The 12,906-nt window shown below is 42.0% G+C and overlaps 1 protein-coding gene across 1 annotated transcript in view; it reads left to right on the forward strand.

Annotated features, from left to right (window-relative positions):
- The window catches only part of SEMA5A (semaphorin 5A), a 359,057-nt gene that overhangs the window by 250,774 nt on the left and 95,377 nt on the right, over window positions 1–12,906 (forward strand). Inside the window, exon 11 of the mRNA XM_052659173.1 lies at window positions 7,614–7,731. Within this exon, the coding sequence (XP_052515133.1) occupies window positions 7,614–7,731 (118 nt within the window). The remainder of the gene's footprint in view (window positions 1–7,613; window positions 7,732–12,906) is intronic.

A 12,906-nucleotide genomic window follows, 5' to 3' on the forward strand; every position in this document is an offset into this window, starting at 1 on the left:
ATTTTTCAGGAAAACCTGAGTGTTCTATCTCCCTACTAAGATTTTAAAAACCATTTGCTTCCTATTACCAGCAGTGCAAATCAGTTATTTAAACTTGATGATAAAAGCAAATTGAAATGTGAAATACCCTCATTTTATTTAATCAATGTAATTTAATGATAAGCCAATAATGCATAGTTTTTAATATATTGAATGTTAGTGAGTAATTGAAATTCTAGTTCATTAACTTTCTCTACAAATCATAGCCTTTAGAATGCTATGCATCATGAGTGTGGACACATTTTATTGGTAATTATGTCTTCTGTTTACTTGGCATGTGTCCTAACTTTAAAAAAATGCTGTTTCAAATGTACTTGTATCTCAGTTCTTCTTGGGAGTTATGAATTGATCTTCTAGTAGATGTCATATGCATCCAATACACCATGGACAAATTCCTCATGCTTAAGCAAAGCACCGTTTTAATTGCATCACTATGCTTCTCTGGAATCTTAAGGAAACTTCGGCCCAGCCAAGCTGCTTGGCTTACCTCCCTGATCTTGCCATGGGCAAGATCACGTGACTCTGTGTTGTCCTTCCCAGAGCCATAATGACCAGGGATGTTCTTCTTACTCAGCTAATCCCCAGCTTCATTCAAGGGCCAACTTCCTGGAACTCATTTGGGCCACAGCTCTGTCCTCTGACTCCTGTAGCTCTGGTTGTCTGGACTTCTTACTTAACAATCATCAACTCTGGTGTCAAGCAATGATCATGACCATGGTCTTCCTCCCTCACTGGGCTGCAAGTTCATTCCTGGTTCTTGTGCCTTCAAACCATGGCACGGTGTGAGCATATGCAAGTAGTTAAAAAATCATTATAAACTGACCCAAATATGTAGCTGAAATACCCAAAGGAACACATCCTGGTATGACACATCCCCTTATTAAATAAAGGCCCCAAGGTATTCACAGAGTTAGTATTTTTGGAATACAGTGTTTTCAGATGCTCTCAAAAATCAACCACATATATTAATTTGTAATTATGTTTAGAGGTTAAGGATAAAGGGCTTCCCAGGTGGCACCAGTGGTAAAGAATCTGCCTGCCAATGCAAGAGAACAAGAGACAAAGTTTCAATCCCTGGGTCAGGAAGACCCTGTGGAGTAGGCAATGGCAACCCCCTCCACTATTCTTGATTGGAAAATTCTATGGACAGAGGAACCTGCCAGGCTATATAGTCCATGGGGTTGCAAAGAGTTGGACATGACTGAGGACGCATGGATGCATTAAGTAGAACAGCTATGTACATCCCATCTCAAAATACTTTGTTCTGTTTGGTTGATTTTTTTTCTTAACTACATAATGTAATTTAATCTTCAGAACAGCCGAGTGGGGTGAGCATTATTATTACAGTTTTATAGAAGAGGAAACTGGGGGAAAAAATATGTTCCAGTTAGATTTACCAGTTGAGGAGTTTGTGGATGTCTTAGAATGCATTTTTCAGAAAGTGAAAGTGTTCGTTGCTCAGTTGTGTCCAGCTCTTTAGGACCTAATAGATTATAAACCACCAGGCTCCTCTGTCCATGGGATTCTCCAGGCAATAGTATTGGAGTGGGTACCATTTCCTCCTCTAGGGGGTCTTCCCAACCCAGGCATCAAACCTGGGTCTCCTGCATTACAGGCAGTTTCTTTACAATCTGAGCCAGGAGGGAAGCCCTTCTTCAGGAAGGTTACTGTCTAACTGGAATGTCTTTATCTTATTTTTAGTAGTGTAAAGATTTTAATGCAGCTCAAAGTAAAAGCAGATTCTGAAGTATATGGTGACTTAGTGATTAAGAATAAGGCACCTGAGATTGTCTTAGAAATTAAGGCACTATCATTCATGAACCGATAAATTATTCTCTCTCTCACTATCATCATCATGATAATACAAATAAATAGTGATATTTGACATGTGATTGATTCTTGCACAGAATTTGGGAAACACTTTAAAGATGCATGCAGCATTTACAAGGAAACCTAAGTCCTGAGGGAGGGAGGCTGGAGTACTCAGCAGATTCTACACAGCAAGCTTCTTCCAAAACCCCACCTCCATTTATTGGGTGTTTCTTTAGACTCCCAAGCTCTCTCCCAGCTGGTCTTGCTGCCTCGTGCTGATCTCCCTGCTAAACTGTTCTATTTTCCCTGAAAAGTGTCATGTCGATCGCTCTAGTCATCTTATTGGCCCCCGCTTAAATGCCTCTCTCCGCATACTTCCTCATCCCCTTTTCCTTTTGTTTTTGTTTCCTTTGCAACTGGCTGTTGTTGTTGTTTCAAGTTTACTTCCTTCACTAAGAGGTGAGTTCTTTGGTACACTGACTGTGTCTCTTTTGTTTGCCTGGTACACCCATCATTTTCAAGGTCAGTTCACAGCAGGTGCTAAGCATGTGATGAAGAAATGAACAATGGGAACACTTCTGACGTTCCATGTTTCATGAATAAATTTTGTTGATACAGCAAAAATTCTTAATATCAAAAATAAGTTGACATAATGGCAGTTAGTGTGATGGAAACAAGCCAGATGAAGTCACCGATACTTAATCTAATACACAAGAGGATGATGTTCAGTATTTAGCACCAGCTTTCCAGAAATACAGTAGAAAGATTTTGATGAATATGCCTTTTTTTCTATTACTTAACAAATAGCATAACTGTTAACTTTAAAAAGTAAAGGAAGAATTTATGTAAATTTTAATTTAGATAAATTTCCTGTAAAAAGGAAAGTAGTTTATCCTTCCAGAGTCAAGGCCTACCTCTAAATATATATTTGCTCTAAAATATGCTTTTCAATAAATGTGTTTTCAAATTAAATCTTGGATTCTGACCAACATTTTTTTTCTGAATTCAGATACTTTCAGACTCCAGAGTAATAAGTTAGCTGAAAATAATCTAAAGTTCTTAACAAAATAAGAAAAAAAATATTATTGAAAAGATTCATCACAGAAAGAAAAACATTTTCATGGTGGAATAAAGAAAAGCCACTTCCACAATGGCTGCATTAGTAAGGAGTCTGTGATTTTCGACACGACCTCCTTCAGAGACCCACCTTGCAAAAATAGGAAGTCATTACTAGTTTTCCTTAAGGTGTGATTTAGAATATTGGTAGAGAATGTACCTTGTGGCATGAAATACTTACTGTGAAGAAAACATGTTTATATATAAATTGCATTTTTAATGAAGGGGCTCTTATGATTATAGAGAAGTTTTAGTGTTTTAAGTGTAATTTTAAGAAATTGCAGAACCATCAGTAGTATCAGAAGAAAAAGATGTTATTATAAGCTGCTTTTCGTATAAAGCAGCTTAAGTATCCCTTGGAACCCTGTGGCATCGCTTCAGTTCTACAGGCTACTTTGCAAGGGGAAGTTGCAGGCAAATTAGGGGCTTGGTGAAATTTCCTTCTTTTTGGAAGATGAAGTTTGCCTCACGGTCATGTTGCTTTAATTTAAAAAAAAGGGGTGGGGGCACGAAATTGAATCCAGGCTTCTCAAATAATTCTTGAAGCCCTTTTTTCCCACCGACAGGAAAACAGGATCAAACACGTAGTAGATGTACGCTGAGCATCCGGCAGGGACGTTTCAGTAGGAGTAGGTGCTGGCCCTGCCTGACCCAGTCAGCGCACTGGGATCAGAGAAGGTGAAACTTAAGACCAAGATGGCAAGCAGCCAACCAGGCTTTCCCAAGTAAGGTACCTCTTAAGCTGCAGGCAATCAAATAACTTTCTTGCCTTGCTTCGCAACTCAAAGTGTTAGTCGTTCAGGTGGGTCCTACTCTTTGCGACCCCGTGGACTGTAGCCCGCCAGGCTCCTCTGTCCATGGAATTCTCCAGGCCAAAAGACTGGAGTGGGCAGCCACTCCCTTCTCCAGGGGATCTTTCTGACCCAGGGAGCAAACCCACGTCTCCCGCATTGTAGGCAGATCCTTTTCCTCTGAGCCACCAGGGAATCTTCCCTATAAAACCCCTTCTTAGCTCCTTTGCTCAAAGAAACTCTTGAATGGTTTAGTTTTGTTGCTGCTGTTGTTCAGTCACTGACTTGTGTCCTGCTGTTTGTAACGCATGGACTGTAGCCCGCCAGGCTCCTCTGTGCGTGGAATTTCCCAGGCAAGAATTTCCTGTTCTAGGGACTCTTCCCAACCCAGAGATTGAACCTGTGTCTCCTCCATGGGCAGGCATCTTGTTTACCACTGAGCCACCAGCGAAGTCCCACCAAACAGTTTAATAGGCCTCAGTTTATCTTTTAACAACTACAGGGTCACTTATCAAAAAGTTCCAGTGAGGTGATGGTGAAGGTAACTGTTTGCCACTCCTCTCCACCCCAGCCTGGTCCTGCAGTGAGAAGCACCGGTTTCAACCCTTTGAACTTCGGCTGGTTAATAAACAGTAATTGCATAGTAACTTAGCCAGCCATATTTTTCTCTATTGCTTGATTTATTACCTTTGGATTATCATCCCCAGCTGTGGAACTTGGACTTCTCCTTTGTCTCCGTTCTATTCTTTGATTGTTTTTTTCCTTTTAAAATGAGACTAAGTGGAGTAGCTAGTGGGTGTAGTGTATTTAAAGCTTTTATGAGGTTTAAACGAAGAGATAGTTCTTAGAACAGCACTCTTTACAAGGTTAGCATATTTGATTTGTTAATAAGGGGTTTTAATATCATTAATATTAATGACATTATTATTTAGACTACCTCCCTGGCCCCATGTTTGATGATTAGGTAAGAACTTGTGGTCCTACTCTCAGTGAGCTGTAACTATAGCAACTTCAGTGTCTTATTGTTGTTGTTGTTCAGTTGCTATGTTGTTCCCAACTCCTGGCGACCCCATGGACTGCAGCATGCGGGCTTCCCTGTCCTTCACCATCTCCTGGAGCTTGCTCAAACTCGTATCCATTGAGTCAGTGATGGCATCTGACCATCTCATCCTCTGTCGTCCTCTTCTCCTCCTGCCTTCAATCTGTCCCAGCATCAGGGTCTTTTCTAATGAGTTGGCTCTTCGCATCAGGTGGCTGAAGTGTTGGAGGTGGCCATAGTCTCTTGTGAGCTCTGTTCTAACTTGGTAGACCTTGTCACTCCCAGGCTGTATTCGCTGCCTTTGCTCAATACTGTGTCCTGCATCCCTGACCTCCTGGTTCTTAAGAGAAAGTGTCCAATGGCCTTCTTGTCTGTAGGAACATCTTCTGTACCATTCTGGCCCTCTCACTGTCTTCTGTCTGCTTCCTCCCTTCCCACACCCCCTGGATTTTTTTATTTTTATTTTTGGCCACACCCCATGGCTTGTAGGATCTTAGTTCCCCGGCCAGGATCAAATCTGCGCCTCCTGTTCTGGAAGAACAGAACCCTAACCACTGGGCTACCAGGGAATTCCCAGCCTTCTATTGTATCTGTTGCTGTTGTTGTTGGCCAGAAATCTTCATCTAATCATTTCCATGTTGTATATGAACTCTTTCATTGAGACAGAGCTAGAATAAAGTATCTACTGTCTATAGCATTTACGATATAGTATATTGAATATTGTAGACAGGGCTATACTAAACCACTATTAAATGGAAAATTTTAATACATTTTTAAAGTCTGCTACTCAAAAGGAACACTTCTTTATTTTATTATATTTGAACCAGTCACGTGACAGGTTTGGGGGTGTATTTGTCCTTGGGCAAATTTTAGAAATTGTTGGTGTCACTTTCTTCTCATCAGTAAAGTTGAAGTAATAACACCTTCCTCATTAGAGTTGTTTAAATGGTTAAATGATGTAGTAATCTTATAGATCACAGTCTGTTTAATCAATAATATCTATCATTAAGTGGCTGAGGATGATGTAGTAATGATGATGGTGGTGGTAATGATAATGATTATGATGATAAATAAAGCAAAAATATTAATACCTTCCTATAAAAGCTGTTAGTGTATCAATGATGTAATAATTTTACTTATCACAAATAATGCCTAGATGCTGGGAGCCAACGTGAGGAATCCCGCACGTGGCGAAGGTCATGAGGAAGGAGGCCTGACATACGCAAAGGCGGGATCAGGCCTCAGGGGTCCCCCTGGCCATTCTCGAGCATCTACCCCCAAAACCAGAGTCAGCCTACCTTGCTGCATTATGGTTTCACCTACACCGCTGACATTACGGGGGGCTGTCCCCCACCACCTCTCTCTGAAAAGGAGCTAACTTAGAGCTCCAGTTAATACATCTCCTGGGTGTGAGTGTTTCAGTCCAAAAACTCCTCTGATGGCTCTCTAGCCTGCCTGACAGGGTTATCTGGCCACATGTGATTGTTCACAGCCTCCCCCCCGTGAGAGGCATGAGATGCCATAAACTTTCTAAATACAGATTCTTTTGAGAAGTTAGAAAGTTATTAGTATAGTATTAGTGGGTCAGTTAGAAATTATACCAGTGGAGGGTTTCATGGTTGAGCCAATATTTGCTGCTAAGCCTCCATATCCCTTGCCCCTTATACACACTAATTGATATAACTAGCATATAGGAGAAATAAGTATTAACCTTGATATTAATCATGTTAGACCTTAGACTAAATTCTTTTCTTGATTATAGCCCACTGCACCTTTGCCCTGTAGGAATGCAACTTTATCTGGTACCTTCGGAGGGTGGTGCCTGACTTAAGAAAAATTGCCTTTGGAGAAAACAAGTTTTCTGGTTGACCAATCATCAGAAAGGGTCATAAAATGTTAGCAGGCCTCTTGGACAGAAGATGATGTAAATCACCTGAGAACTTTGTATATTGGAAGGAATGCAGAAAGAAAGCGTGGTTTCAATAAGGGTCAGGACTGCTGACCCCGTGTGACTTTGTATTTTCCATTTATCTCTATGTATGACTTAAAGTATAAAAGCGGCCTTGGAAAATAAAGAAACGGACCAGTTCCTGGAAAGACTGGTTTCCCTCGTGTCATCTTTTCTCGTTCTCTTCTTTTCTGGCTGAATTCCCATCTGGAGCGCAGAGGCTCACCAGGCCTACTAATTTTGCCTGGGCTTCTAAGATCTGAACAGGAAGGCACTTTGTGTCTCCGCTCCTCTGGGAGACCAGGAAGATACCTGTGGCCTACGTAGGTGGTGCAAACCCCCTTGTCTTGGGGTTTTATTGGTTACAAGTTATTCAGCATCTTTTCTCCACTAATTTTCCTACTACACTATTCTTTCCTAATCTCTCTTTATATCTCTAATTAAATAATTCTTTCCTAATCGCCGACTCCATCCCTGCTTCGAATTCCCTGGATCCACCGGGGCTGGACCCCAGCAGCTATTATTCATGGGATGATGTTGGTTGTGGTGGCGGTGGAGGTGATAACTAGTATTCTTGAGCAAATGTCTGACTTTAGATCATTCATAACACCAAAAGTCACCATGTTAGCACCGATAGTCATTTTCTATATCTTAGAAAAAAATAGACATTTCAACTAAAATTAATTAATTTAATTTAAATTAGATACTTACTGGTGTATGCAGTTAGCTCTGTTCTCTAACGTGCAGATGGAAGCTTTTGTTTCACATAACTAGTTCATACATCAAGTCCTAAGGCTCCACTCTCAGCTTACCCTTTTTGTTCCAGCTTAACCTGCCTTTCTGATGACCCTTTGGTGTGTGTTTTCAGTGCCTGCATTGGGGCCCAGGACCCGTACTGTGGCTGGGACGTGGTGATGAAGAAGTGCACGAGCCTGGAGGAGAGCCTGAGCATGACGCAGTGGGAACAGAGCATCGCCACCTGTCCTGTGAGTGTCCGGGTCCCCAGCTCTGGAAGCACCGTCCCTGGGACCCCAGTGGTCCTACCCCGCAGTCCCAACCCACCCTTCTGTGGCCTCCATTCCTTTTCCTATGAGAACCTTCCTCAGAAATCTGGTCTGTGCTTTCTTGACGCATCCAGCTCTTCCTGCACCAAGCCACACAGGATGCTGCCATCAATTGCTGTCTGTTTTTAAAAGAAATAACTTTTTTTTATTTATAAATGTTTATTGAAGTGAAGTAAAATCGCTCAGTCGTGTCCGACTCTTTGCGGCCCCATGGACTGTGTAGCCTACCAGGCTCCTCCCTCCATGGGATTCTCCAGGCAAGAGTGCTGGAGTGGGCTGCCATTCCCTTCTCCATAAAAGAAATATCTTAAGAGAAGGGGCATCGCTGGTGGCTCAAGAGCCTGCCTGCCAGCACTATTTACAGTAGCTAGATGCCCATCGACAGATGAAAGGATGAAGAAGCTGTGGTACATATATGTCATGGAATATTACTCAGCCACATAAAGGGACGCATTTGAGTCAGTTCTAATGAGGTGAATGAACTTAGAGCCTATTGTACAGAGTGAAGTAAGTCAAAAAGAGAAAAACAAATATATATTAACACATACGTAAGAAATCTAGAGGACTTCCCTGTAACTCAAACGATAAAGAATCTGTCTGTAATGCAAGAGACCCAGGTTCAGTCTCTGCATCCTGAAGATCCTCTAGAGAAGGGAATGGCAATCCTGTCCAATATTCTTACCTGGTGAATCCCACAGACAGAGGAGCCTGGTGAGCTGCAGTCCGCGGGGTCCAAGGAGTTGGACACGACTGAGGAATAACACTACGATTATGGATTCTAGGAAGACGGTACTGATGAACCTATCTGCAGGGAAGCAGTGGAAATGCAGTCATAGGGAACAGACTTGTGGACACAGTCAGGGGAAGGAGAGGGTGGGGCGAACGGTTTCCATGACAGAGTAGCATGGAAACATATACATTTCCATATGGAAAATAGTTAGCCAGTGGGGATTTGCTGTGTAACCCAGGGAGCCCAAACTCCATGCTCTGTGACAACCTAGAGGGGTGGGGTGGGATTGGCTGGGAGGTGGGAGGGAGGGGACCTCTGTATACCTGTGGCTGATTCATGGGGATGTGTGGCAGAAACCAACACAACACTGTAAAGCAATTATCCTCCAATTAAATATACACAAATTTCAGGGGAAAAAAAGAGAAAAGAATCCACCTGCTAATGCAGGAGACACAGGAGATGAGAGTTTGATCCCTGGGTCGGGAAGAATCCCTGGAGCAGGAAAAGGCAACCCATTCCAGTATTCTTGCCTGGAAAATCCCACAGACAGGGAGACTCACAGGCTACAATCCATGGTATTGCAAAGAGCTGGACATGACTGAACACACACACACACACATATGATCTTAAGAGAAAATAGTGCTGGTGTCCAAGTGAAATGTAACATCTCTGTTAATTCTTGGATTTTTTTGTCTCCAGAGTTTGGTGTGGACTATTTTGCCCTTTGTAGCATTAATATTAATAAAATGGTATCTTCCACACCCATCCATATCTCCTGGGTACTATAATTCCAGAAGCAGGGAAACAGAGCTTTTAAACAAACTAAAGGATAGTATGATGGAACCCCATGTGGCAGTGTCTTCGCTACTGCTCAGGGTCAGGGAATTCCTGGGAGAAACATCCTAAAGTACACTCCCCCGGGAACCCTGTGGAATGTGGAGAAACTCCAGTCTGTTTACAGTCAGACTCTGAATCCAAGAACACAGATTCCACTCTTGTCTTTGCCGTTATGTGTATCTGGGTCCTTACCTGCACAATCTGGCCTTTCTTCTCCTTTGTCTTCAGAGCCATCAGTTAAGTCATTCCAAGTTCTATTTTTCTGTTCTTGGAGAATATGAGCAACAGCTATTAACTTCAGCACATTTAGGATTTAGGTTAGTCCCTAGGCTGTCACCTCACTGCCCGTGTGCATTCTTATCAGCCCTGGCCTCACCCTGCAAGACAGAGGTGAGAAGCAGGGACACTGTCCCTTACGTTAAATCCACGATAGTCCTTCAGTTCCAAACAGCTGGAGGCATCGGAACAGTCTGTCCGTTTCCTATCAAGGAACCTGCTCTTTGCATTATCTAAGCCACATGTCACAAAGGCTGTCCTGCAGTTTGTAAGTGAGACAAGCGGGCAGAGTGACCGGAGGAAGGCTAAGGCGATAAAACCAGTGTCATTCCCCAGTTGTTGGCACAAAGTGTAGGCTTTTCCCACTAAAGGAGGGTACATCACTGCATCCAGGCTCTCAGCAAAGCCTTGAAGGGGGTGGGCTGAGCTGCCAGTCCTTTTTGTTCTTTAGCTTCAGATCTCTGAATTTAGGAGCCAATGCCTCTGCAGTGTCTTATGAAACTGGTTCAAACATGCCACGGTCTGTGTGAAGTCCTTTCTTCTGTCTGAACCACACTGTACAAGCACAGAGGTGTTCCCTTTAAATTCTTTGCAGCTAAAGAAAACACAAAGTGTGCTATATGACATGTAGCTTTAAAAGTTCAGACATGCACTTTAGAAGAATCAGCACATCTTCTTGCAGAAGTTTGACCTTACTGTTTTAATGCTTAAAAGGGGGGCAGAAGATAACAGCGGTTCTTCTTAAGCAATAAAGTCATTGGTCCAGGGCTCAAGGGTGTTTCAGTGGCCATCTGGGACATGCTTAATTACATAATGGGAAATACACACTCACCCACTTAGTTTGTAACAAGTACATCTTGTATGTTTCTACGGTCAGAAAATGAAGGTGACTGGATATTTAAGAAGTGACCAGAGGGTTATCACTAAAGTTGCTTCTTTCTGCTGAGAGGACAGCTTCTGGTACAAACTCAGGAAAGGTCAGGGGATGATGTGGACCTACCCTGGTTTCAGAGCTGCCCCTCCACCAACTCTTTTTGGAAAATGTGGCTGAGATGTGATCTCTGATTCACTGTCCCTAAAACACACTTAAGAAGGCTTTGGTTTTTTTTCCCCCCTGATTTGAGGTGATTTCATTACACACAACCATCTCTCCCATCTCATCCAATGTAATTGGTTATTTACCAAGATACACTTTTGATAAGAATATGCAAAGCATCCAACAACAGACAATAATAAATTGTATCACTTTGAGCAAAGCTAAGGAAAGCAAAACGTGTATTTTCTGATTTATGTAAGTTGCCAGGCAGAATTTGGGAACTCCTATATTACCCAACTCTTGTTTTAATTATTTATACATATCTTTAAAAAAATCTCTTAGAAAGAAATGAGCTAGATGAAATGATTAGCATTGATGTGGATCAGGCTTAGAGAAATATTTTTAAAAGCAATTAAAATGTAATTTATATTATTATTTTAAATTTTTGACTGAAATAAAAGAAAGGTTTGACTTTATGGACCAGAGTAAAGACAGAGACCTATTTTCCACTCAAAGTTCCCTATTTAAAAATGTTTATGGATTTCTCCTATCCAGGAGATGGGACATTAGTTAATTGACATATTAATTAATGTTCTTTTTGCTTATATTACTGTAATGTAAGCATTTTACTCAGTATAAGAGATTTCAAGTACTAAAGTTAGATCTAAATTTATATACCTAGAGTGATTCAAGTAATGTATATGTCCTAACTTGCAGTGTTGCTTAACAAGGGTGAAAGTGAAAGTGTTAGTCACTCAGTTGTGTGTGAATCTTTACGACTGTGTGGATTGCAGCCTTCCAGGTTCCTCTGTTCCTGGAACTCTCCAGGCAAGAATACTGGAGTGGGTAGCCATTCCCTTCTCCAGGGGATCTTCCTGACCCAGGGATCAAACTCGAGTCTCCTGCATTGGCAGGCAGATTCTTTAATCTGAGCTACCAAGGAAATCTACCTGGGCTTGATTTATGTGTAAATGTTATCCGCACTCTGTGTGGTGTGTAGGTGCATGCTAAATCACTTCAGTCATGCTAACTCTTTGTGATCCTATGGACTGGAGCCTGCCAGTCTCTTCCGTCCATGGGGTTCTCCAAGCAAGAATACTGTCTGGACACATGGTTATTAGCACACTATGTCATACAATGAGTCTCTTTTTCAAAATACATGCTGCAGTGATTAACAAAATAAAGTAGACCAAATAAGCACCTAAATGTATTAAAATAATAATTCTTCCCTGGCTGCTGTGTAATTAACATCTTTGAGTGAAAGGAGTCTTTAGCAATGATTAACCCTAGAGCTCTTTATTTAGACATCAGTACAGTAGACCACAGACTAAAGGTTTTACACAAGATCCTGAAACTACATTGGGAAATAAATCTGGACTTAAATCCAGTACTTCTGAGATTCTGCTTTGTCTGGAGATCAGTGCCATTCCCAGCCAGCAACATCTCCCAAAGCAGTGGCTGATTGGTAGACTAAGTGATTGGTGACCCCCTTGTCATCCACATGTTATGTTCAGATAGCCAGACAGGTATTACCGAAATCTACTGTGAAAGAAAGAAAAGGGAATTAAGGTTACGTAGGATTCTGTTTCTAAGAAAACACTGAAGTGTCCTTATGGTTAGAGTTTGTTGTGATTCAGTCTCTAAGTTGTCCGACTCTTTGCAATCCCATTAACTGCAGCACACTAGGCTTCCCTGTCCTTCACTATCTCCTGGAGCTTCCTCAAACTCATGTTCATTGGGTCAGTGATGCCATCCAACTATCTCATCCTCTGCCACCCCCTTCCCCTCCTGCCCTCAGTCTTTCCCAGCATCAGGTGGCCAAAGTATTGGAGCTTCAGCTTCAGCATCAGTCCTCAGTCCTTCCAAAGAATAGTCAGGGTTGATTTCCTTTAGGAAGTACTAGTTTGATCTCCCTGAAGCTCAAGGGAGGCTCAAGAGTCTTCTCCAACACCACAGTTTGAAGCATGGTCAGAGTAGGAGTTGCATTTTGTTTTTTTTTTTATCCTGGTGGGACAGTAGGTTACAGGGACCTGAGAAACGGGGATATTTTCCTCTCAGGAAATATCTGCCTTTGTACCTTCACTCATTTGTGTAGGATCCCGTGAATCACTCAGAATCCAAAGGATCAGGCAGGTTTCCCCTCTCCCTTTTGACCGCATCTTATAGAAAGAGCCAGGTGTGGCAAGTGGGTATAAAGCTTTGGGGTGTGGATAAGCAA

Source organism: Budorcas taxicolor, chromosome 20, assembly GCF_023091745.1.
Source record: "Budorcas taxicolor isolate Tak-1 chromosome 20, Takin1.1, whole genome shotgun sequence".
NCBI classification, from domain to species: Eukaryota; Metazoa; Chordata; class Mammalia; order Artiodactyla; family Bovidae; genus Budorcas; species Budorcas taxicolor.